At 37.8% G+C, this 23512-nt stretch overlaps 1 protein-coding gene across 1 annotated transcript in view; it reads left to right on the forward strand.

Moving 5' to 3' along the window:
- Positions 1-23508, forward strand: part of DNAH7 (dynein axonemal heavy chain 7) — a gene marked incomplete at its 5' end in the record, with an annotated part of 243326 nt that extends 219818 nt beyond the window's left edge. Inside the window, 7 exons of the mRNA XM_082630414.1 lie at positions 1723-1908; positions 3561-3698; positions 8891-9121; positions 11751-11903; positions 13340-13517; positions 20817-20920; positions 23095-23508. Coding sequence (XP_082486540.1) covers positions 1723-1908; positions 3561-3698; positions 8891-9121; positions 11751-11903; positions 13340-13517; positions 20817-20920; positions 23095-23301 — 1197 coding nt within the window. The 3' untranslated portion in view covers positions 23302-23508. The remainder of the gene's footprint in view (positions 1-1722; positions 1909-3560; positions 3699-8890; positions 9122-11750; positions 11904-13339; positions 13518-20816; positions 20921-23094) is intronic.
- Between the last annotated feature and the right edge of the window lie 4 nt (positions 23509-23512).

The following is a 23512-nucleotide window of genomic DNA, read 5'->3' on the forward strand; positions in this document are numbered from 1 at the left end:
AAAAAAACATTCATAAGAGGAAAACACATAAAAGAATAAAGTAGATAATTTAACAATAAGAAATACAAGCGGTGAATAAACGTTTTTTAAATGTCAATATCAAAAATAAATAAGTAAGTAAAATAAAATTACGATATGTAATATCCAGCATGGTGACTATAGTTAATACTATATTGCATATTTGAAAGTGGCTAAAGAAAACAGATCTTGAAAGTTCTCAACACAAAAAAATATTGTGATTACGGTGATGGATGTTAAATAGACTTACTGTGGTGATCATTTCACAGTATATACAAATATCAAATCATTATTTGTACCCCTGAAACTAATGTAATATGTCAATTATATCCCAAAAAATTAAAAACAATTTATTGTTTAATTATCATTTTTTTTCCTAAATGATAATACTCAGTTTTGTTGTGAGCAGTGAGAGAATTCTCTATATTACTGGTGGCTGTGTAAGTATTTATGCTTAGGATAAATAAAATCACAATGTGAAAAATCAATTCTTTTGCATTCATAAACACTTAGAAATTCTATGTACTAAAGAATATAATAAAAAGGCAAACCTACAGGAAAAATATTTCAAGAAATTTGATAAAGGTAGATTTATAAAAGAGCTTATACAAATAAAACTATTAAAACTTTAATTGAGGGCTTCCCTGGTGGCGCAGGGAACAAGAGAGGCTGCGATAGTGAGAGGCCTGCGTACCGCGATGAAGAGTGGCCCCCGCTTGCCACAACTAGAGAAAGCCCTTGCGCAGAAACGAAGACCCAACACAGCCAAAAATAAATAAATAAATATTAAAAAAAAAAACTTTAATTGAAAAAAATAGGTAGGAGGCTAGTTCACAGAAGAACAAATGTTATTAAACATATGAAAAGATCATAAATTTCATTAGTATTCTAGAAAATGCAAATTAATGCAATATTAATTACCTTTGGTCAATCAAATTAGCAAAGATTTTAAAACTGATCCCTACAATTACTACAGCCTTCAGGAAAGCAGTTTGGTGACATTAGTCAATTGCTTTTTATAAACTTCTTTCCTTTGACAGTGTAATTTCCCTTTCAGGAATCTAGACTAAAGAATCATTAGCAATTTTAAGGGATGTATGTTTAATGAAACAATATAACAAAGTAGAAAATTAGGAGCAACTGAAATCTTCAATATTAGAAGATAGTTATTAAAAACTATTTTCAGAGAGTATTTCGTGAAACAGTAAAAGATATCTCATAATGTGAGATTTGGTGAAAAATTATATGCAAAATTGTATATATAGTATGATTCCAATTGTCAAAACATACAGATATAAAGAGGTGGTGAAGGAAATGAACACTGATTATCTCAGAATTATATTGGATTGGTTTTGAATGTCATTCAACAGTGCAGGATTTTCAAGGATGGGATTATGGTCTAACTAATTTTGCATCAGGCATATAGTAGGTGGTCCATTAATGTTGGTTGAATAGAGGTGAGTTCACAAGTTAATAGAGGATTTCTATTCTTTGCACTGACCTAATGGAAATGACAAATCACAGAAAGAGAGAGAGACCCTGGGGAAAATTACAGCAAATTAGCCGGGAAGTATATAAAGGGAAATTGTGTTCATGCAAACTTTCCGTAACTGTTTAAATAACATGAGCAAACAAGAAACACGATCCTGTATAATGTGCCACTGCTAAGTCTTGACTGGTTGAGCGACTTGACCTCTACTCTAGGAACTGCCCTACGACGCCCTGCAGTACATGACGGGTGAGTGCAATTACGGCGGCCGCGTGACTGACGACTGGGACCGGCGCACGCTGCGCAGCATCTTAAACAAATTCTTCAACATGGAATTAGTTCAGAATCCACACTATAAATTCGACTCCAGTGGCATCTATTTTGTGCCTCCTTCTGGTGATGTAAGTACATATGCTCTTCAAGAAAACTAAGAGCAGTAAAATGTGGAATTCCTCTGATATAGAAAAAGGTGATTTTTTTTTTGAAAGAAGCCTTGTTTTTTGTTAACCATTGTGTGTACTTTCTTCAGTCCTATAGGGACAGAGCAAATCCCGTGCAAAGACAGAGTTAGTGGTTTCCTATTTGCTGTAATGTGAGGACTATCAGAAATGTTCCTCACCCAAGAATGGCTTCCTCAGTGACCAGAAATCCTATTATTGTGAATTCAGTGCTTTGGGAAAAAAGGCATGGTCCCCAATTAAATTGGAAATACACATGAGAAGGGGTTACAAAATAGTATTAACAATAATAGTTAACATTCAGATCATGCTTATTTACAAAGCAGTTACATGTAATTATCCCACTGGAGCATCTAATTAACATTTGAGTTATTATTCTTTCTTTCCCTTTTACAAGTGAGAAAGTAAGTTCACTAAAGTTAAATGACTTTCCCAAGATCCCACAGGTAGAAAGGGACAGAGCATCACACCTGCTTCACAAGACCAAGGTTCTCTTCTGCTATTTTTTCCAGTCCTGTCTAGTAGAAGATGTGGTATCTATCTGCCTTCAGATTATCACACAGTAGACTTCTAGGGACTGCCAGCACAATTAAATTGGTTCTCATTTTATTCCCAGAAGTCAAAAGGGCACATATTGAAAGTTAAAAACACAGCCACAGGGAACAGAGGCACATACCATGACCCCATCATCCACTAGGATGGATTCTAGCTGAGGGCAGACACTAATAGAGATGAAGAGAAAAATCAGTCCCAGAGCCCAGGTCACTGACTGGGTGGGGCAAGTCAACACAGAGAGTCATGGTAACAAGATCTCCAGTGATGATTTGGTAAGTGAGAAGATGGCCAAAGATGAAGTCAGGTTATGTAACATGACCCATGTCGAAAAACCACCAATGATGACCAGTCTCCCTGCTACCGTACGTGTATTGGATTGGCCAAAAAGTTCGTTCAGAATTTTCTGTAATGTCTTATGAACAGACTTTTTGACCAACCCAATATATGAATGTTTGCATATGATTATATGAGCATCAGGAAAAGTATGGAATTTTGATAGAAATTCACATAAATAAAATATAAAACGTGTCTGCATATATATAAAAAGATTTACCATATTAATGGTGGTTATCTCATGATAAAATCTCAGATGATTTTCACTTTTCTCATTTTACGTGGATTTATCACAATAAGAGTAAACAGAAAAATCAGACTAAAGCAGAGAAAAAATTATTGTGATAAACTAAGAAGAGTCATCAGCAAATGCAGCACAGAAAGATTTCTCTGGAAGAATTTCTAAATGAAGCAGCCAGGATATTCCTCTCTCCATTTTCAGATCCATTCCAATTGAATGGGACTTTTTTTTCTCTCTCTAAATGTGTCCATATCTTTTTTTTTTTTTTTTTTTAACACTTTGGCCCAGGTTGAAAGAAAATGAAAGCATTCAGTGTCCAGGCTCACAGGCTCATCCACTCAGTAACTTGAGTATTAAAAATTATCTCTTTTCAGCGAGCAAGCTCTACAGGATAATTAGATTTCTGTAATTCTAACCTGATTTCCTGATTTCTAACCTCCTGATTCCTTGTTACTCATCTTTGCAGCACAAAAGCTACATCGAATACACAAAGACACTGCCGCTGACCCCAGCTCCGGAAATCTTTGGGATGAATGCCAATGCAGATATCACTAAAGATCAGTCAGAAACTCAACTGCTGTTTGATAACATTCTTCTCACACAGGTGTGTGATCTGTGCAGGAACTGGCTTCTGAGGCTGGAAAGGATGCTCCCCAAGCAGCATGAGACAACACGGTAGAGGCCCAGGCACAGAATTCCATCTCTTCAAGTGGAGAACCACTTTAAGGAAAAGAAAAAAAATACGTAACTTAAAAATGGGTTTAAACAAAGTAAATGAATGTGTGGGTTTTGTTTTCATCAGTCTTTTAGGAAGAATCTTTGAGTATCATTCTGCTTCCAAGGGTTCTTTGAATAATATTCTTTGAGTATCTCTGAGTATTCTTTGATATCATTCTGCTGCTATGAGTTCCATTTTGCCTTTCTTGCTTAAATCATGCCCTAATACATTATCCCTTTTTACTTCCTTTAAAGTGGAAGAAGAATTTCAAAGATACCTGGAAGCAGTTTAACGCCAGAATCCATCTAGAATTCTGCCTATTTTATTTTCTCTCTTACTAGTTCAACATTTTTAAATGACTTATCTTTATCAAATATTCTAGAACATTTAACCTAGTTTACATAGAATAGTTTCTTTCACATCAATATTTTATCAGATTACATAATATTTAAGGAATATAATAGTAAGTACAAAATAAATTAAAAGGTTTAGGAGAATCTTTGACTCTTAGACATGCAGCTCCACTGGTGAGAGCATAAATGTAAGGGCATGTCGGAGAATGACCTTCCAAGGCATCAGATTTCAGCATGCCCTGGGCACGAGTCAGTACATTTGAATGAAAGATATTTAATCTTGCTTGTCTATTTAGAGATCTTCCCTTGTATTGTTCTCCCATTAGAAGATATGCTTGTTTTTTTTTATTTTTGAAAGCAAATTAGTCCAAATGGTGAGTTCCCTTAGCGACTGAATGAAATTTTAGTAAGTTCAGGATGTTTATTCAGTTAAGCAAATTATCACCCAAACTGGTTTCGAGCTGGTCTTTTTTATTTTTATGGAATCTCAGATTATTACTAATAATAATTAATAATTTTATAGTGCTTACTGTATGGGAGCACTGTTCTGAATGCTTTATGTATAACAGTGTAATGCTTATGACAGTCCTATGAAGTGAGGGTGCTAATTATTCCCATTTTGCAGCTAAAAGACTCAGACACAGAAAGATTAAGTCATTTACTCAAGGTCAGCTAGTACAATTTCAAGCCAGCACTCAAAGCCAAGCAGTCTGACTCCCACTAGTTTGGCTCCAGAATTTGTGTTCTGAACCACTATGTGATATTCTTTCTAGATTCTAAAAATGGAATAGGACGTAGAAGGCAGATAACCAGAGATGCTGGGTTGGGAGTGGGGGGCGGGAAACTAAAAGAACCAGATTAGGAGGATGAAATATTGTGCTGTCACTAATAGAAGAGTTCATGAAACTTCTAGTTCTGGTCTACTGTAAGATGACATTTACTCATAAGGCAGAAAGGACAAAGATTATTTTTTATGTCCATTTTACATGTCAATACCATTAAAATCAGTTATTGCCTGAGCATGAAAGCATATATACAGACATGAATAAATAGATTGTTAGGAACATCAGTGACTGTAGTACACAACAGTCTGACAGCAGGAGATTTATAGTGTCTTTTGGCTTTATTTAAACCTGATGGGTTGTGCCACATGAAGCAGTGGGCTTATTCCAACAGAAAATGACTCAGAGCCAAACAAATAAGTTTAAGTACACTTGGGGTATCTTCTCAGTATGTAATTATACAACCTCTTTCAATATCTTCCAACTCAGATTGGCAAGTACAGTTATAGTAATGGGTAAACATGAGTTCAGTGATTCTACATCGGGATTAACCACAATTCAGAGGCACAGAGATAGACCAGGACTGCAGGTTGGAGAGCAAGGTCACGATGACAAGACCTTTACATTGTGTATTTAACCAAAATATCTTTTGAAATGACAGGAGCCAGTATGGGAGCTGAGAATATTACTTCTGCAGAGCTCTTTTGCTTATGCTTAACTGCCAGACTCTCTTTAAAAAAAAAAAAAAATTCTTTATTGGAGTATAATTGCTTTACAATTGTGTGTTAGTTTCTGCTTTATAACAAAGTGAATCAGCTATACATATACATATATCCCCATATCTCCTCCCTCTTGCATCTCCCTCCCTCCCACCCTCCCTATCCCACCCCTCTAGGTGGTCACAAAACACCGAGCTGATCTCCCTGTGTTATGTGGCTGCTTCCCACTAGCTATCTATTTTACATTTGGTAGTGCATATATGTCCATGCCACTCTCTCACTTCGTCCCAGCTTACCCTTCCCCCTCCCTGTGACCTCAAGTCCATTCTCTATGTCTGCATCTTTATTCCTTTCCTGCCCCTAGGTTCTTCAGAACCATTTTTCTTTTAGATTCCATATATATGTGTTAGCATACGGTATTTGTTTTTCTCTTTCTGACTTACTTCACTATGTATGACAGACTCTAGATCCATCCACCTCACTACAAATAACTCAACTTCGTTTCTTTTTATGGCAGAGTAATATTCCATTATATATGTGTGTCACATCTTTATCCATTCATCTGTTGGACACTTAGGTTGCTTCCATGTCCTGGCTATTGTAAATAGAGCTGCAATGAACATTGTGGTACATGACTCTTTGAATTATGGTTTTCTCAGGGTATATGCCCAACAGTGGGATTCCTAGGTCATATGGTAGCTCTATTTTTAGTTTTTTAAGGAACCTCCATACTGTTCTCCATAGTGGCTGCACCAGTTTACATTCCCAGCAACAGTACAAGAGGTTTCCCTTTTCTCCACACCCTCTCCAGCATTTATTGTTTGTAGATTTTTTGATGATGGCCATTCTGACTGGTGTGAGGTGATACCTCATTGTAGTTTTGATTTGCATTTCTCTAATGATTAGTGATGTTGAGCATCCTTTCATGTGTTTGTTACCAACCTGTATATCTTCTTTCTTTTTTTTTTAACATCTTTATTGCAGTATAATTGCTTTACAGTTGTGTGTTAGTTTCTGCTTTATATGTATATCTTCTTTGGAGAAATGTCTGTTTAGGTCTTCTGCCCATTTTTGGATTAGGTTGTTTGTTTTTTGGATATTGAGATGCATGAACTGCTTGTAAATTTTGGAGATGAATCCTTTGTCAGTTGCTTCATTTGCAAATCTTTTCTCCCATTCTGAGGGTTGTCTTTTTGTCTTGTTTATGGTTTCCTTTGTTGTGCAAAAGCTTTTAAGTTTCATTAGGTCCCATTTATTTATTTTTGTTTTTATTTCCATTTCTCTAGGAGGTGGATCAAAAAGGATCTTGCTGTGATTTATGTCATAGAGTGTTCTAGCTATGTTTTCCTCTAAGAGTTTTTTTTTTTTTTTTTTTTTTTTTTTTTGCGGTACGCGGGCCTCTCACTGTTGTGGCCTCTCCCGTTGCGGAGCACAGGCTCTGGACGCGCAGGCTCAGCGGCCATGGCTCACGGGCCCAGCCGCTCCGCGGCATGTGGGATCTTCCCGGACCGGAGCACGAACCCGTGTCCCCTGAATCGGCAGGCGGACGCTCAACCACTGCGCCACCAGGGAAGCCCCTCTAAGAGTTTTATAGTGTGCCAGACTCTCTTTTGAATAAGAAAATTGTTTCAACCTAAAATATTGTGAAACTAGAAATGGAAAGGCTAAATTCCATGATGTCTCCTTGAAAATGGATCCCACTTATCTTTATTTGTTTAATAAAAGGGAAATGACCATTAGATTTCAAATGGTGTTTGTGAAAACTCTAAGGAAAAGTGGTAAAAGGGAAAAAAAACTAAGTTATATAATTACAAATAAATAACATCCTTTTGCTCTTAATTCTCAATATCAGTTGGATATTACTTTTAGAACAAACCCCCCCAATTATGTGATTTTGGTGTGTGAGAAATAAGTATAGGAATGTTTGTGATACTAAATTATTTTTCTTACATTTTTGAAGGGCTATAGGGCTAAGATTTTTTTTTTCGGAGTTTTTTGGTGGAGGCACAGCTCTTGCTAGAAAATAGGAATGGTTGAGTTTATAGTATATTGTATGCATGTCAAAATACAAATAGAAATCAGCATATGATTCTTTAAATGCAATGGAAATAGATATTTCACTAGTTTGGGCCAAATGTTCATTACTTTCTTTGTTCTCTGTAATTTGTTTTATATACTTAGTTGTAAACCTAATGTTTTGGGATCATGATAAAGGATTACTATATTGGCATATCCCTTTTTTTGCTAGCATGTAATTAACACTTACCAACATTTAATTTTTTTATTGCACAACTTCATAGGAATGTGTTAGGTAGCATTAAAAATCTCAGTAGAAACTTAAGTAGAAGTAACAGTCAATATTTATAGAATAGAGCCAATATAGACACTAGAAAATATAAAATCTGAAATAAGACTAAACACAATTTCCACGGACTGGAAAAGTATGAGATATATTCATTTATATTCTAATAGTGCTTGTTCTCTCTCAACACACACACACACACACACACACACACACACACACACACATATTCATTTATTCTGAGGATTTAAAGGGTTTTCCCAGAAAATATAGATTCATTTACATGGTGTCACTATAAACATAAAAAATAAAAATTGAAATGAAATTCCCCTTCCTTGTTTCCAGTGTGGATCCCTAAGTATGTCTTGTCGCCATAACTCTTCCAACTGCTTAGAGGAGATGAGCTTATTTTCTTTGTCTTCTTGGTTCAAGGAAAAAAAACTCTATCTCTGCTTTTGGCAACCACTAGGCACTAGAGTTATTACTTTCTAACTAACAATAACTAGAGTTACTGCTTTCTCAAAGCAAAGCCAGATTTTGTCCTCCTGGGCTTTGATGCCCGTCATCACTTGACCACCACCACCCCCAACATGGACGCTTTTTCTCCCTCTGTCTGTATCATCTGCTCTTCCCCTGACCCCCGGGCAGCACAGTGTGCAGCTTGTTTGCTTCCTCCAGACCCTCTTTTGCCTCTGAACATTGTACATGGCCTTCTACCTTCTAACAGTTGCTTTTCTCCTGAAACCCCATTCCCATGCCTGTTATCATCACTTCAGTAAATCTCATGGGGAGAAGAATCATAGTTAAAATAGCAAAGTATCAATAGTACTCATTCTTATAAAATTTACCTTAGGAGTTTTCCTATCCAGCAATTCTTAGACTTTTATGAGGATTTCTGATTCATAGTTTGGATTCTTTCCAGTCTCGTTCAGCAGAGGCTGGTGCAAAATCATCGGATGAAGTAGTACATGAGGTCGCTGGTGACATCTTGGGTAAACTTCCAAACAACTTTGATGTTGAGTCTGCAATGAGGAGATACCCAACCACTTACACTCAGAGCATGAACACGGTGCTTGTCCAAGAGATGGGACGGTTCAATAAGTTGCTGCAGACCATAAGAGAATCATGCATTAACATCCAGAAAGCAATCAAGGTAAGAGGAAGTACAGCAAGGAAAAATCATTGAATAAACATATCATTCATTTACTCAGCAAATATTTATTGGGCACAGATTCTGTGAAAGCACTGTTGGTTCCAGAGACAGAAAAAAAAATCCCCGCCCTTAAAAAGTGTATCGAATTCTGGGGCTGACAGTTAATAAATGTGTAAATGAGTATAGAATGTGGTACATATAGCAATCGTTTGTTGGATGGAATATATGCTAAGAAGGCATAAAATGTTAAGGAGTAAGACAAAGCTTCTGCTCTCATAGAGCTTACTTCTTAGGGAGACAAACGATTAAAAAATGAACAAATAACTTTATTTTTTTTCAGTCATTAGTAAGTTCAGTGGGAAAAAATAAAATGGGATAAGGATGTAGAGAATGATGGGTGGGAAACTCAAGTCATTTGGGATCAGGCCGCTCTGAAGAGAGAGGCCTGATGGGAGGGACAAGCCATGGAACGTTTGGGCAGAGGGTCCAGCCAGCACGAAAGCCCTGAGAAAACCAGCTTGACATGGTCCAGGAGCACGGTAGGGAAGGCTGGCTTGTCTAGAGTAAAGTGAGCACGAGGGAAATGGTAGGACAGAGAGAGGAAGGCACGGGCTTCATGATGGCCTTGTTGGCCAAGGTTAGAATCTTCAATATTATCCTAAAGTGTAAAGGTAAAGGGAGGCCTTCAGAGGTTTTCAAGTGATGAAATGAAATGATCTATTTTATAGTTTTAAAGTTGCTCTGACCACTGCAGAAAGGATTGTAGGGAAACAAGAGCACAGGCAAAACCCAATTATGAGATTGTAGTAGTCCAGCTGAATTGGTTTCTTGTAGCAGTGGAGGTGGAGAAGATGGTTGGATATGAGTTATTATGGAGAGAGGAGTCTGCCCGGCTGGCTGTGGTATAATCTGGCTGGGCTGTTTGGCTAAGAAGTATTCAGTGTCTTGTGTTTCTCTTTAACCTGGTCCTCCCTGTATCCTTCCTGGAAGATGAAGGCCTGGCTTTCTGCATTCTGGGAGATAAAAGGGGAAACAGGCCTCAGGGAGCTCAGCAACCAATACACATGAATTCACTTAATTCCTGATCTCAGTATGGGAATTCTGACCCCACCTGAGCCTGGCATCCCCTCCACTGTAGGGATGTCTTCATTTTCCTTTCCAGGTTTCATTCAAGGTGGATAAGTTACAGTTTTGTGGGAGAAGACCCAGGAATCTATTTTTTAAGCCAGATTTTAACAGTCTTCATTTAGCACCACCCTCCTCTCCTCCCTTTCAGCTAGGGCCATCAGTTCCAAATATTGATATTTTGAGTATCCTAGTGTATATCTAGTCGATTCTTAACTTTCCCGTCTGCCAGTTTCTCCTGACTACTAAGTCAACTACCAACAGTCCACATGCTTTCTAGCTCCCAATATTGCCTTGCCTTTTCCTATTTTTCCTGCACTTGTAGGCTTTTTTTTTTTTTTTTTTTTAGCCACGCTGTGTGGCATGCAGGAACTTAGTCCCCTGACCAGGGATCGAACCCGCGCCCCCTGCAGTGGAAGTGCGGAGTCTTAACCACTGGACGGCCAGGCAAGTCCCTAGGCTTGTGCTTCTAACAAATAAATTCCTTTACTGTTGTTTCAGGGTTTGGAGAAGGAGGCAAATGAAATGTGGGTGTTTAATCCATTAAATTTTCTCTAAAATATTTTCCATATGTTAGTTGGAATTATATTGTCAACTATGAAGAAAACAGAAATGATGATGGCAACTGGCCCAATTGCAGGATCAAATAAAATTTTCAAGGGCCTCAAAGTGTTACCATCTCTTAGGATCTTCAATTTTATTCTAAAGTGTAAAGGTAAAGGGAAGACTTCAGAGGGTTTTAAGCAATGAAATGAAATGATCTATTTTACATTTCAAAATGGGATAAGATCAATTAGACTTCATAGTTGCAATCCAGGATTTCTTAACCTTTCAAGGCACTTTGTATCATTTTCCTCATTTTATATTTATCACTATCCTTTTAAGAAAGCAGGACAGAGATATATTCATTGTCCATTTAATAGACAAGTAGACTAAGTCAAAGTTAGGCTGTGATTTAGTAGCTAGTGAGAGCGAAGTGTTGAGATCTTCAGGGGTGGAAAAAAACAGGTAAAGGGGGTCAAAAGATTTCAGTTATAAAATAAATAAGTCATGGAGATGTAATGTACAGCTTGGTGACTATAGTTAATAATAGTGTATTGCACATTTGAAAGTTGCTAAGGGAGTAGATCTTAAAAGTTCTCATCACACACACAAATGCTATAACTGTGTATGGTGATGGATGTTAACTAGATTTACTGTGATGATCACTTCACAATATATTCAAATATTTAATCATTATGTCATACATCTAAAACTAATGTTGTATGTCAATTATATTTCAATAAAAGATATTTTCCATTAAAGTTTGATTAAATTACAATTGTTAATATTTTTCTAAGGAATAATTCAAAGACTACACAACTTGTGAGCAAAAGAAAGTATCTTTTTCTTTTTTTGCTATATGGCTCAACCTTAACTAATCATAGTTGTAAACAAATACAATTATAAAATTATTCATAATCTAGAATACAGTTGTGTTAAACGATGGTTAAATGCATTTCAGGGGCTTGTAGTGATGTCTACAGATCTTGAGGAATTGGTTAGCAGCATTCTGAATGTCAAAATTCCAGGAATGTGGATGGGTAAATCATACCCAAGCCTCAAACCACTTGGGAGCTATGTGAATGACTTCCTTGCAAGACTAAAGTTTTTGCAGGTGAGTTCATCCAAATGCTCATATATTAAGTTTCTTCTGATTTCATTTTCTTCATCAGGATGCCTAACATAATAAGTATTACTCTCTAGTTTTTCTGTACATCCCAGGCACAAATGACCACTATCCAATATTGCATATAGTTTGTGTAACTGTTACATGGAATTGTCAAAATACTAACATTGGAAGTAGAATCTCTGAAAGCTTCTTTAGGAGCAGGTGTTTGTGTTCAGTGAAGCTAGACATTCAAGCCAAGGACTTTTGAAGAGAGAAAAGGACTGGCTATGTTGATATTTCCATTAAATATTTAGTTTTAAAAGAGATTCCTACAGCACAGCATCTTAGAAAGCCAGACAAGCTACTAGTAAGGAGAATTATTTCTTCCTTGTCCAGCACCCCTCCAGGTCATGAAATCACTAGGTTGCTGTTTCAGTCCAAGTCAGTAATAACCTCAAAGGATAATTGTCTTGGAAATGTAGAGTGGGCAGAAGCCTACCTCCTAATTATCTGGCAATATTGGTGCTTAACTATGTTATTATTAACTATTATATTTCTTAGAAGTATTGATTAATTTCCTAGGTACTCTACATAATACATTAAAAATTGCCTGTGAGGAAATTTCTCCAGGGATAAAATGACAAAACACCCCTTCCATAATATAGGCCTTCTTTGATACTAGACTTGGTACTGAAGGATTAAGACTGTTCTTGAAAAGTGAAGACTCTACCTTGGATTCTTATAGGGGAAAGTTCTTCAAATTCACTTCTTCAGACTGACTTCTATAATTTACTATTAGAGTCAGTAACTCAACTACTTGTTATAATATATGATATGAACAGAATATCCAGGTATCTTGATATTTATAAAGATCTTAAGCTCTCACTACCCTGTATCTTCTGGAAGTTCCTTGTACAATATTATGTCTTCATATGTTAGAGTCACTGTATTTTGGTGAAGTAGAAGGGAAAACTTCTAAAGGAATATTCTACCAGGTACTAATAACCAGAGAGGAAAAAAAAGTGAAAAAAACATTATCGTCTGACCAGACCTTGTAGGGAGATCTTCTTTTATTCAATTAAACAACATGATGTAGCGTGCAATAATGTATATTAGAAACTCACTATTGTATGGAGCTTTTCTGAAGGAATCATTGGGCATGTATAAAACAGACATTTGTATCTGCATTCATGCACATTATGATTCATATCATTGCATGAGCTGGTGCAATGGATACGACATTGAAGTCAGAACGAATGTTGAATATGCTGCTTATTTTTCAAACTTTGATAGTATGACTTTTTATTCCTCAAAGTGTTAGCTTATTTATTAGTTTACCTAGAAGATAATAGGCAGAGTGTTTGTGGCAAATTGTATTAAGCCATGTTGCATTCAAAGTTGAAAGACCCTGTTGTCAGGACACTTGTGCTTTGACACCACAGCAATGGTACGAGGTTGGCCCTCCTCCAGTGTTCTGGCTTTCTGGCTTCTTCTTCACACAAGCTTTCCTGACTGGTGCCCAGCAGAACTATGCCAGGAAATACACCATCCCTATTGATCTTCTTGGGTTTGACTATGAAGTGATGGAAGACAAAGAATACAAGCATGCTCCGGAAGATGGTAAGTGCAGCAATGGGATGAGTTGGCTTATATTTCAACACTGAACAAAAATGTAACATTCTTGCTCACTTTACCCAGCTGTTAAAAATTTAATCATCATGTATGTAACTTACCCTCAGATGGTTAAGGAAAAAAAAATTTGTGAAGAGACAGAGTGAGCAAGAGTAAGAAAATAAATGGGGATGAAATTAATCTGAGTAAGGAGTATATGTCCTTTGCATTGTTTTAGTTTTACAAAATTGTGTAATTTTGAAGTTATTTCTAAAAAAAAGTTAGGTAGAAAGGAATCATCAAATTAACAATCCATGGGATAATCAACCACAGTCTTATGGTGACCTTGGGGAATTAAGGCAGCACAACATTAAAAAGAAGGATCTCTTGGTCCCTCGAAGAGCACACCTTTGCAGATTCCTAAAATATGCGTTCTTTCCTGTTATATACGTCCTTCCAAAATTTAATACAGTTAATAGCTAATATGAGCATATGTTCTGTGATTGAAACATCGTGAGGAAATTTATTTTTTTCTTTTTTTTATAAATTTATTTTTTAAATTTATTTTTGGCTGCGTTGGGTCTTTGTTGCTGCACGCGGGCTTTCTCTAGTTGCGGCGAGTGGGGGCTATTGTTTCTTGCGGTGCGTGGGCTTCTCATTGCGGTGGCTTCTCTTGTTGCAGAGCACAGGCTCTAGGCGTGTGGGCTTCAGTAGTTGTGGCATGTGGGCTCAGTAGTTGTGGCTCGCAGGTTCTAGAGCGCAGGCTCAGTAGTTGTGGTGCATGGGCTTAGTTGCTCTGTGGCATGTGGGATCTTCCCAGACCAGGGCTTGAACCGCCCCCTGCATTGGCAGGAGGATTCTCAACCACTGCGCCACCAGGGAAACCTGATATTTATTTTCTTAATCAATTGTCTTTTTAATACTCAGTGGCCACCCTAATATTTTATTTCAAATTTAATGGAAGGGGCCACTACCTTTCAAAAGTATTATTTTAAAAATACTATCAATTCCTAATTTTACCAGAGTGGTGTTGTCTTTAAATGACAATTTCTAAATGACCATTAATGTGCCCTGCTTTTACTAATGTGTCAAAGATAATCCTGCTTCCTTATTCATCACTGAATGGTGAATTCACTGGCTCGCTCTATTAGACACTGGGGAATATCAACAGTGAATACTGTAGACAGGATCTTGACCCTCAACTAATCTGTACTCTGCTGGAAGGTACTAACAAGTAGATGTGTCATCACAACAGTGTGTGTTATCCTATTACTATGCTGGGTGGTTTTACTTTACCTTGACTGTCAGAAATCTCAAGGAGGGTCATAACACTATGAAGCAGTCCTACTACTGTTCCCTGGAAGAGTTGCTTTCCCACTTTCAAAGCAACCACGTATGCCTTCTTTGTCCTGCCCTTTGCCCCCGCATCTCCCCTCATCCTTCATTGAAAAAATAAGCAGCCATCAGAATAGGGCTTTTAGCACAACCAAATCCATAAACCTGTTGACTGCTGCACCCTCTGGTAGTTCAGATCCACTGCATAGTCCAGATCTCACTTTTTTCCTCCTGCCAAGGGTTTTTATCCTTCAGTTGTACCCTCTGTTTCTAGCATCATCAGTTATCTCTCTCACTACTGGATAATTCCTACCAGCATGCAACCAGAATGTCTCATCTTACAACAAATCAACAAATGCCACTTGTCTAAACATCCGTATCCGCTCAGCTGCTGTCCCATAATCTCTGCTCCCCTTTGCAGCACAATTCTCGTGCCATCTCCAGCTTCTCACTCCCTCTTTCCTGTCTACCTTTCATCCTCTCCAGTCAACTGATGCTCTTCAGAATTACTAATGACTTCCATGTTGACAAATCCCATGAATTCTCTTCTGTCTTCATCTTAACTTAGCAGTTTTTACCAGTTGACAACTTCTTCTTTCTAGAGACATTCTTCTCACTTTGTTTCTAAGTCATCACCCTCTCCTGATTTTCCTTTACTGGATACATTCATGCTTTTTGCTAGCTATTCCTCCTCTAAATGTTGGATTTCCCAAGGACCCCAATTGCATTTCTCTTTTCTAATTGCATCCTCTCCCCAAATGACCTCATACTTTTTGTGTCTTTAAATATTACTTCCTGGATTATATCTTCCAGATTTGAATGCCCAGTGTAGATCTTTCCTCTAAAATCCAGACTTCTGTATCCAACTGCCTTCCTGACATCTCCACTTCTGCTTTCTCCTGGATATGTAAAACTTATAATGAATTGCGACAAATGGCACCACTGCCCAGCCAGAAACCCATGGATTCTTCGTTCTTCTGCTCCCTCACATACTCACATCACATGCAGTTGCTCATCTACAATCCTCCTGCCACCTCCATTTTTTTCTTTTCTTTTTTTTTTTTTTTTTTTTGCCGTACGCGGGCCTCTCACTGTTGTGGCCTCTCCCGTGGTGGAGCACAGGCTCCGGACGCGCAGGCTCAGCGGCCATGGCTCACGGGCCCAGCCGCTCTGTGGCATGTGGGATCTTCCCGGACCGGGGCACGAACCCGTGTCCCCTGAATCGGCAGGCGGACTCTCAACCACTGTGCCACCAGGGAAGCCCAAGGAAAGTTTTCTTGAAGAGCTGTGGCTGATTCTTAAGTATTTAAATCAGATGGAATAATTTTTTTCCCTCTATTTTCCTCATATCATTATGATAAAAGGCAGAAGATGGCATTTGAATTGAAGTCTGAGTAGTATATGTTGCCCATCAAAGACATGTTTTTGAACTCAGTTAAAAGACAGAAGTTAGGGCTTCCCTGGTGGTGCAGTGGTTGAGAGTCCGCCTGCCGATTCAGGGGACACGGGTTCGTGCCCCAGCCCGGGAAGATCCCACATGCCGCGGAGCTGCTGGGCCCGTGAGCCATGACCGCTGAGCCTGCGCGTCCAGAGCCTGTGCTCCGCCACGGGAGAGGCCACAACAGTGAGAGGCCCGTGTACCGGAAAAAAAAAAAAGATATTAAGTTAAAAAAGCATTACCTGAAGTTTATAAACTAGTTAATATCTAAGATTAAACTCTTGAATTTCCAATTGTTATATATAAATTCAGATGTTGTACAAGGTAGATGGTATTTCCGTTTACACTGATTTACTAATTTAACCCACAACTGCTCTTATTAAAGATCCAAATTTATTAAAATCCAAAATTATCTTGAAAACAGTGGAGCAGGTATAAAGCACAACTTATTTAAAGATCAATAAAGACCATTTAGTGTTCCAAGATCCCATAGTAAAGTGTAGCCATCAGTTAAATAAACCAGTTTACTGAATACCAAAGAATCAGCCCAGGTTTGATTTACAGTAGCTGATAGAGATTCACTAAATCATGAATTTTATTAATTTTATTCACACACACACAAACATTTTCCCCCCAATACAGATATCCACAGCTTAGCCTTTTTGTCATTCTAGCTTTTTCCTTTGTGCTTAGCAAACTACCAGAAAGAAAAGGAGATTCCATGGAATGATTTGGAGCAATGGAATTTTTCCCAAGGAACAATTTCTCATGGGACCCTAAGGGAAGGAACCAAGATCCGACCTGAGAACAACTGGGGCTAGAAACACAGTTTCTTTCTTTCTCACCTCTACCAGCTCACAGTCTGTCTCCTCACACAAACTTCAGGATGTGCCTGGTTCTGGGGCTCATAAAGAAGTCAACCTCATTTACCTAATGTTAAATTAAACATCATGGGAAAAGCTACTCTTTTTTAAAATTTTTGTTTCATATTGGAGTATAGTTGATTAACAATGTTGTGTTAGTTTTGGGTGTACCGCAAAGTTGATTCAGTTATACATATACATGTATCTATTCTTTCTCAAATTCTTTTCCCATTTAGGTTATTACAGAGTATTGAGCAGAGTTCCCTGTGCTGTACAGTAGGTCCTTGTTGGTTATATACTTTAAATACAGCAGTGTGTACACGTCATTCCCAAACTCAGTCTATCCCTCCTCCCCCACCCTTCCCCACCAGTAACCATAAGTTCATTCTCTTAAGTCTGTAAGACTGTTTCTGTTTTGTAAATAAGTTCATTTGTATCATTTTTAAATAGATTTCACGTATAAGTGATATCATACGATATTTGTCTGACTTACTTCACTTAGAATGATAATCTCCAGCTCCATACATGTTGCTGCAAATGGCATTATTTCATTCTTTTTAGTGGCTCAGTAATATTCTAGTGTTTATATGTACCACATTCATCTGTTGATGGACATTTAGGTTGCTTCCATGTCTTGGCTTTTGTAAACAGTGCTGCAGTGAACATTGGGGTGCATGTATACTTTCAAACCATGTTTTTCTCTGGATATATGCCTAGGAGTGCGATTGCTGGACCATATGGTAGCTCTATTTTTAGTTTTTTAAGTAACCTCCATAGTGTTCTCCATAGTGGCTGTATCAATTTACATTCCCACCAACAGTGCAGGAGGGTTCCTTTTTCTCCACACCCTCTCCAGCACTTATTGTTTGTAGATTTTTTGATGATGGTCATTCTGACTGGTGTGAGGTGACATCTCATTGTAGTTTTGATTTGCATTTCTCTAATAATTAGTAATGTTGAATATTTTTTCATGTGCCTCTTGGCTATCTGTATGCCTTCTTTGGAGAAATGTCTATTTAGGTCTTCTGCCCATTTTTTGATTGGGTTGTTTGTTTTTATGATATTGAGTTGCATGAGCTCTTTGTAAATTTTGGAGACTAATCCTTTGTCAGTCACATTGTTTGCAAATATTTTCTCCCATTCTGTGGGTTGTCTTTTTGTTTTATGGTTTCCTTTGCTGTGCAAAACTTTTGAATTTAATTAGGTCCCATTGGTTTATTTTTGTTATTTCCATTACTCTGGGAGACAAATTGAAAAAGATCTTGCTGTGATTTATGTCAGAGAGTGTTCTGCCTATGTTTTCCACTAAGAGTTTTATAGCATCTGGTATTACATTTAGATCTTTAATCGTGAGTTTATTGTTGTATATGGTATTAAAGTGTTCTAATTTCATTTTTCACATGTAGCTGTCCAGTTTTCCCAGCAGCATTTATTGAAGAGACTGTCTTTTCTCCATTGTATAATCTTGCCTCCTTTATCGTAGATTGACCATAGGTGCATGAGTTTATTTCTGGGCTTTCTATACTGTTCCATTGATCTATTTGTTTTTGTTTCAGTACCACACTGTTTTGATGCCTGTAGCTTTGTAGTACAGTCTGAGCCAGGGAGCCTGATTCCTCCAGCTCTGTTTTTCTTTCTCAAGATTGCTTTGGTTATTCCGGGTCTTTTGTGAGGTGTTGTGTATTTTGGGGTCATGAGAAAAGCTACTCACTCTTAAAGTGACTTTTAAAGTGGCCACAATGCCATTGTAAATCTACCTAGTGTTAGCGTCATACATTCTAGATGTGTTTGCCTAAGATTCATCTTATCTGAACTACTGGGCACTACAGGGTGACTCAGAGTCATCAACAGGGAGAGCACTACAAAGCAGGAAGGGGACAGGAAGGAGTGAATGAGAGGGCCTGGGGATGCTGTGGTCACCACCCTGTGCTGACCATGGCTCACAGAGGCAAAGGTGTGACTCACAGAGCAGGAGCACCTGTGAAACAGGACCCAGTTAGTATCTCCTGTCATTTTGTATTTTGTGTTTTCCAAAAGGCCCTTATTGACCATGAGAAACAAAAACGTATTTGATTGTCCCCATCACATTTCTTATAAAATTGTTGTTAGGTTGGAGGGAACTTTTATCCCTATTGCCACTTTTCTTATATGTTGAAATGAACTCTTCTCTTTACTCTCTCTGACATGTAAGGAATAGATCATCCTATTGCTTAGTCAGAGATTTACTGGGCTGTGCTTACAAGTGAGCAAGGCCAGGGTATTAAGTGGCTCTCTGGGACCTGTCTGTAGGGTCTCCTCTACTTTCTATGTTCCCATCTATTATTGTGACTGGCCAGTGGGCTTAGATCTGGCTGGAGACGTTAGCATGTAGGATGTGCTTGCAGACCTCTCTTGCTCCTGCAGGCAGGTCCACCCCCCACCTGGCCCCAGGCTCAAGATGCATTTTGTAATTCAGCTTTACTAGAGTAATACTTGGGAAGTTATTGGACAAGTGCTTTGCCAGTAGTTGACATTTTATTCCAACTATGCTTTCCGTCAGTTAAAACCTGGAGAGAAGGAAAGGTTAAGTCTTCCCTTAACATCCACCACTGGGCTATCCCCATGTGGCCTTTTAAATTTATAACCAAAATTAAATAAAACTTAAAATTCAATCCCTCAGTCCCACCAGCCATGTTTTAGGTGTTTAATAGCTAAATATGCCTACCATATTGGAAAGCACAGATATAAAATATTTCCATCACTGGAGAAAGTCCTATTGGACAGCACTGCCCAAGTAGATTTTTATATCCTACTTTTACACAGCGCTTTCACCAGTATAGCTGATTTGATTCTAACTCTACAGGGTAGACAAAGCAGGCATTATTGTTTTACAAATATTTTCCAGTTGTCCTCTGGATAAAAAACAGGTCTGAAGTTAAATGAATTGTTCAAGGTCACACAGTACATTAAGAGACAGAACCTAAGTCTTCCTAAGTTCCTCATTGCTTTTCTTCATATCTGTGCAACAATTACAATGAATATTTTCATGTGCAGATACCCATTTTCAATTCATGAGGCTTTTACATAAGTGGATAGCCAGGGCATGTGATCCAGGTTTCAAGGATTCCTTAATTTGCGTTCTTCAGGTGTTCGTGTATGACATTGCATTCTGGAGGGAATTCATCCATGTGTTCTTGCATACAGATTGAGGCGTGGCCTTGGATTGAGAATAGATTCTAAAAGGGGAGGAGAAATTTAACTCTCAGGACATTAGACATCAGCAGAAGGGTATTTTGTTCACATGCTGCCTAGAAGCCACTGGATCCCTACAATTACATTAAGACCTTTTCTTGTAGATTTTGTGGACTCTAACAACATTATACTCATTGGTCAGTTAAAATATAAACCTGATAGCGTTTGCCCAGAGAACTTCACGTAGACTAATTTAAAATTCCTTTCCTCTTTTTGTCTTCCACATCTCATTTCACTGAATTAATTGACTAGGCAAAGTATAGCTATTCTTGAAGTAAGAATGGTAACACAAACTTAGAACATTGCCTTCATTTTAGAGCAGGCCTTCATTTGCTGACCCAGTATCACCTGCACAGCATTCACTGGCAGGAATTCCAGCTTCAGAACTCAATCAATATGCATATGTAAAGTCTTGTATTAACCTGCTTCTTTTATATTTAGGTGTTTTCATTCATGGACTATTTCTGGATGGAGCTTCCTGGAATAGAAAGATCAAGAAACTTGCAGAATCACATCCCAAAATTCTTTATGATACAGTGCCTGTGGTTAGTATTTTCTAATGATATATACATGGGAGGCTATTTTATACACAGACATACACATATACAGTCAACTCTTGTTATTCACAGTAGTTGTGTTCTATAAGCTTGCTTCCAACATTGAATTAGCGAATACTGAACTCCTAGGCAAAATATAAGGTTAAGTTTCTGTGATCCTGTGGTCACATTTTTGTTACTTGATCAATATATAACCTTGTTTTATTTGTGTTTCTGTTTAAAGATACCTAATATATACTGTTGATTCATTAACACTGAACTCATGGACTGTAACTCATGCCTGAACAAAGCTTATATTGTTTTCTCTATAAGGCATATCTCAGCCTTCTTGCATTTAGGAACACTAGACAGCACCTCAGTACTACACTTAGGGGCCTTTTTTTTTTTGCGGTTCGCGGGCCTCTCACCGCTGCGGCCCCTCCCGCCACGGAGCACAGGCCCAGAGGCCACGGCCCATGGGCCCAGCCGCTCTGCGGCATGCAGGACCCTCCCGAACCGGGGCACGAACCCACGTCCCCCGCATCGGCAGGTGGACTCCCAACTACTGCGCCACCAGGGAAGCCCTAGGGGCCATTTTAAACAGCAAAATCACCAACAAAAAACACAAAAATGCAAAAACCTTGGCATTAAATAAACCGTCAAAAGGATACTTGTTTATAGTTATGAGAATTGAAACAAGGCAGAATGTCACCAGCTTCAATATCAGTTGGGAACATGGTTGCTGGTGACTCATTTTTTGCTGCTCTGAGAGTGCCTGTTAATGACTATGAAAGTGCAGAATATTGACATTAGGATTAGGACTAAATTTTAGTGATAGGCAAATTTGCAAATACAGAATCCAGGAATAATGAGGATTGACTGTATACATATATCCACATCCACACACATACATATGTTTATGATTTTTTTTCTTACGTATACCTTGACCTAAATATGTGAAACTTGCAGATTAAAAGATTATATGAAAACCATACACATAAAACAATTTTTTTCTAGGCACCCGTCTTCAGCATGGGCATACTAAACTATATAAATACTAAGTTTCTGTTACTTCAAAGAAAATTTCAAATATGGGACCCAAATTGAAAGTCACAAGGGCAAATGTTTGCAATTTCAGAAGCTGATTTGGATCAATTTTTTTCTTTCATATGGAAACTTAAGTTTGCGGTGAATAGAAGGATTTTATAAGTGGATAATTCTCCCAAAAAAGGAAGTCACTTAGTAAGAAAAATTCTCATTAAAAAAAATCCACTTAGTTGAAATACGTCCAACTTGAGTGTTGCAAGTCCTTGTATTTAATATCTGAAAAACTGCTTTATGGATCCCCACAGTTATGTGGGAGAGAGACTAGCACCCTTATTAATTAGCTCCTTCATACAATTTGTGCTTAAACCTGAGAAACCAGAAAAAGGGCTCCAAACAGTGGGGCTGTCAAGACTTATCACCTCAAGTATTGTTATTATTACTACTGGAAAAAGGAATTCGAGTTTTAAAAACATTGTTTCACCTTTCTGATGACAGTTTGTTCTTTACTCTTATATTCAGAGATCAACTTGCCTTAAAATCTTATTGAGATTGGTGAGGTTCAACTATGCTTAACATTCTAGGAACTTGGCTGACTCTCTAAGAATAATGTCGTTGTAGTGTAGTTATAAAGGCAACTATGTTTTAAACAGCACAATATACATAATAGGCCCTTTAAAATAGCCACGTAACATGGGGAGATCTAGTTCTATAATCACTGATAAAAATCCTTTCAGAATATTTTGGGATTGGCCTTTAATAAAGCAACATGATTTTGAGTATCAGTGGTGGCAGATAAACAAACCTTTGAAAGTATACCTGATTTTATTATTATTGTAAGCACCAAAGGTCATCCTCAGGTAGGTATGGTAGGGAGATGATGAATAAATAATGGGTAGTATCCTTTTTCAGAGAGTAGGTGGAAATGACTCTTCTCATTTAGCTTCGTATATACTGGCTCTGAAGATAGCTCTAAAAGAATGTTTTGAGCAATGGCAGAACTGCTGACAAAAATAAAATCGATTTAGCCCATAGAAATCTGCAGACATAACTAAAACTTTATGCCAACGATTCCATATTAGGTTCAAATATATGTAAATATAACAGCCTTGACTTAAATTTTGTCTACTTTCTTCTAGATGTGGCTAAAGCCTTGTAAGAGGGTAGATATACCAGAACGACCAAGTTATACTGCCCCATTGTATAAGACAAGTGAGCGGAGAGGAACGTTGTCCACCACTGGCCATTCTACAAATTTTGTGATTGCCATGACTCTTCCCTCTGACCAACCCAAGGAGCACTGGATCGGACGGGGTGTAGCACTGTTATGTCAACTTAATTCATAATCAGAAGGTGTCATTTCCCTGTTCCTATTTCTTGTTAGATGGTTGAGTAGAAATTATATTTTACTTACTTTTTAAAGAAAGAAGTTATTTGGTTTAAATCAATTTAGTTATACTTAATTATAAATTCATTTATGTGCAAATGCAGGCTATATTTAAAATGATTCGTACTTCAGTGTGAGGAATCTAACATAAAGACTAGACAAAACACACT

The sequence above is a fragment of the Mesoplodon mirus genome, assembly GCF_964341445.2.
Source record: "Mesoplodon mirus genome assembly, chromosome: 8".
NCBI classification, from domain to species: Eukaryota; Metazoa; Chordata; class Mammalia; order Artiodactyla; family Ziphiidae; genus Mesoplodon; species Mesoplodon mirus.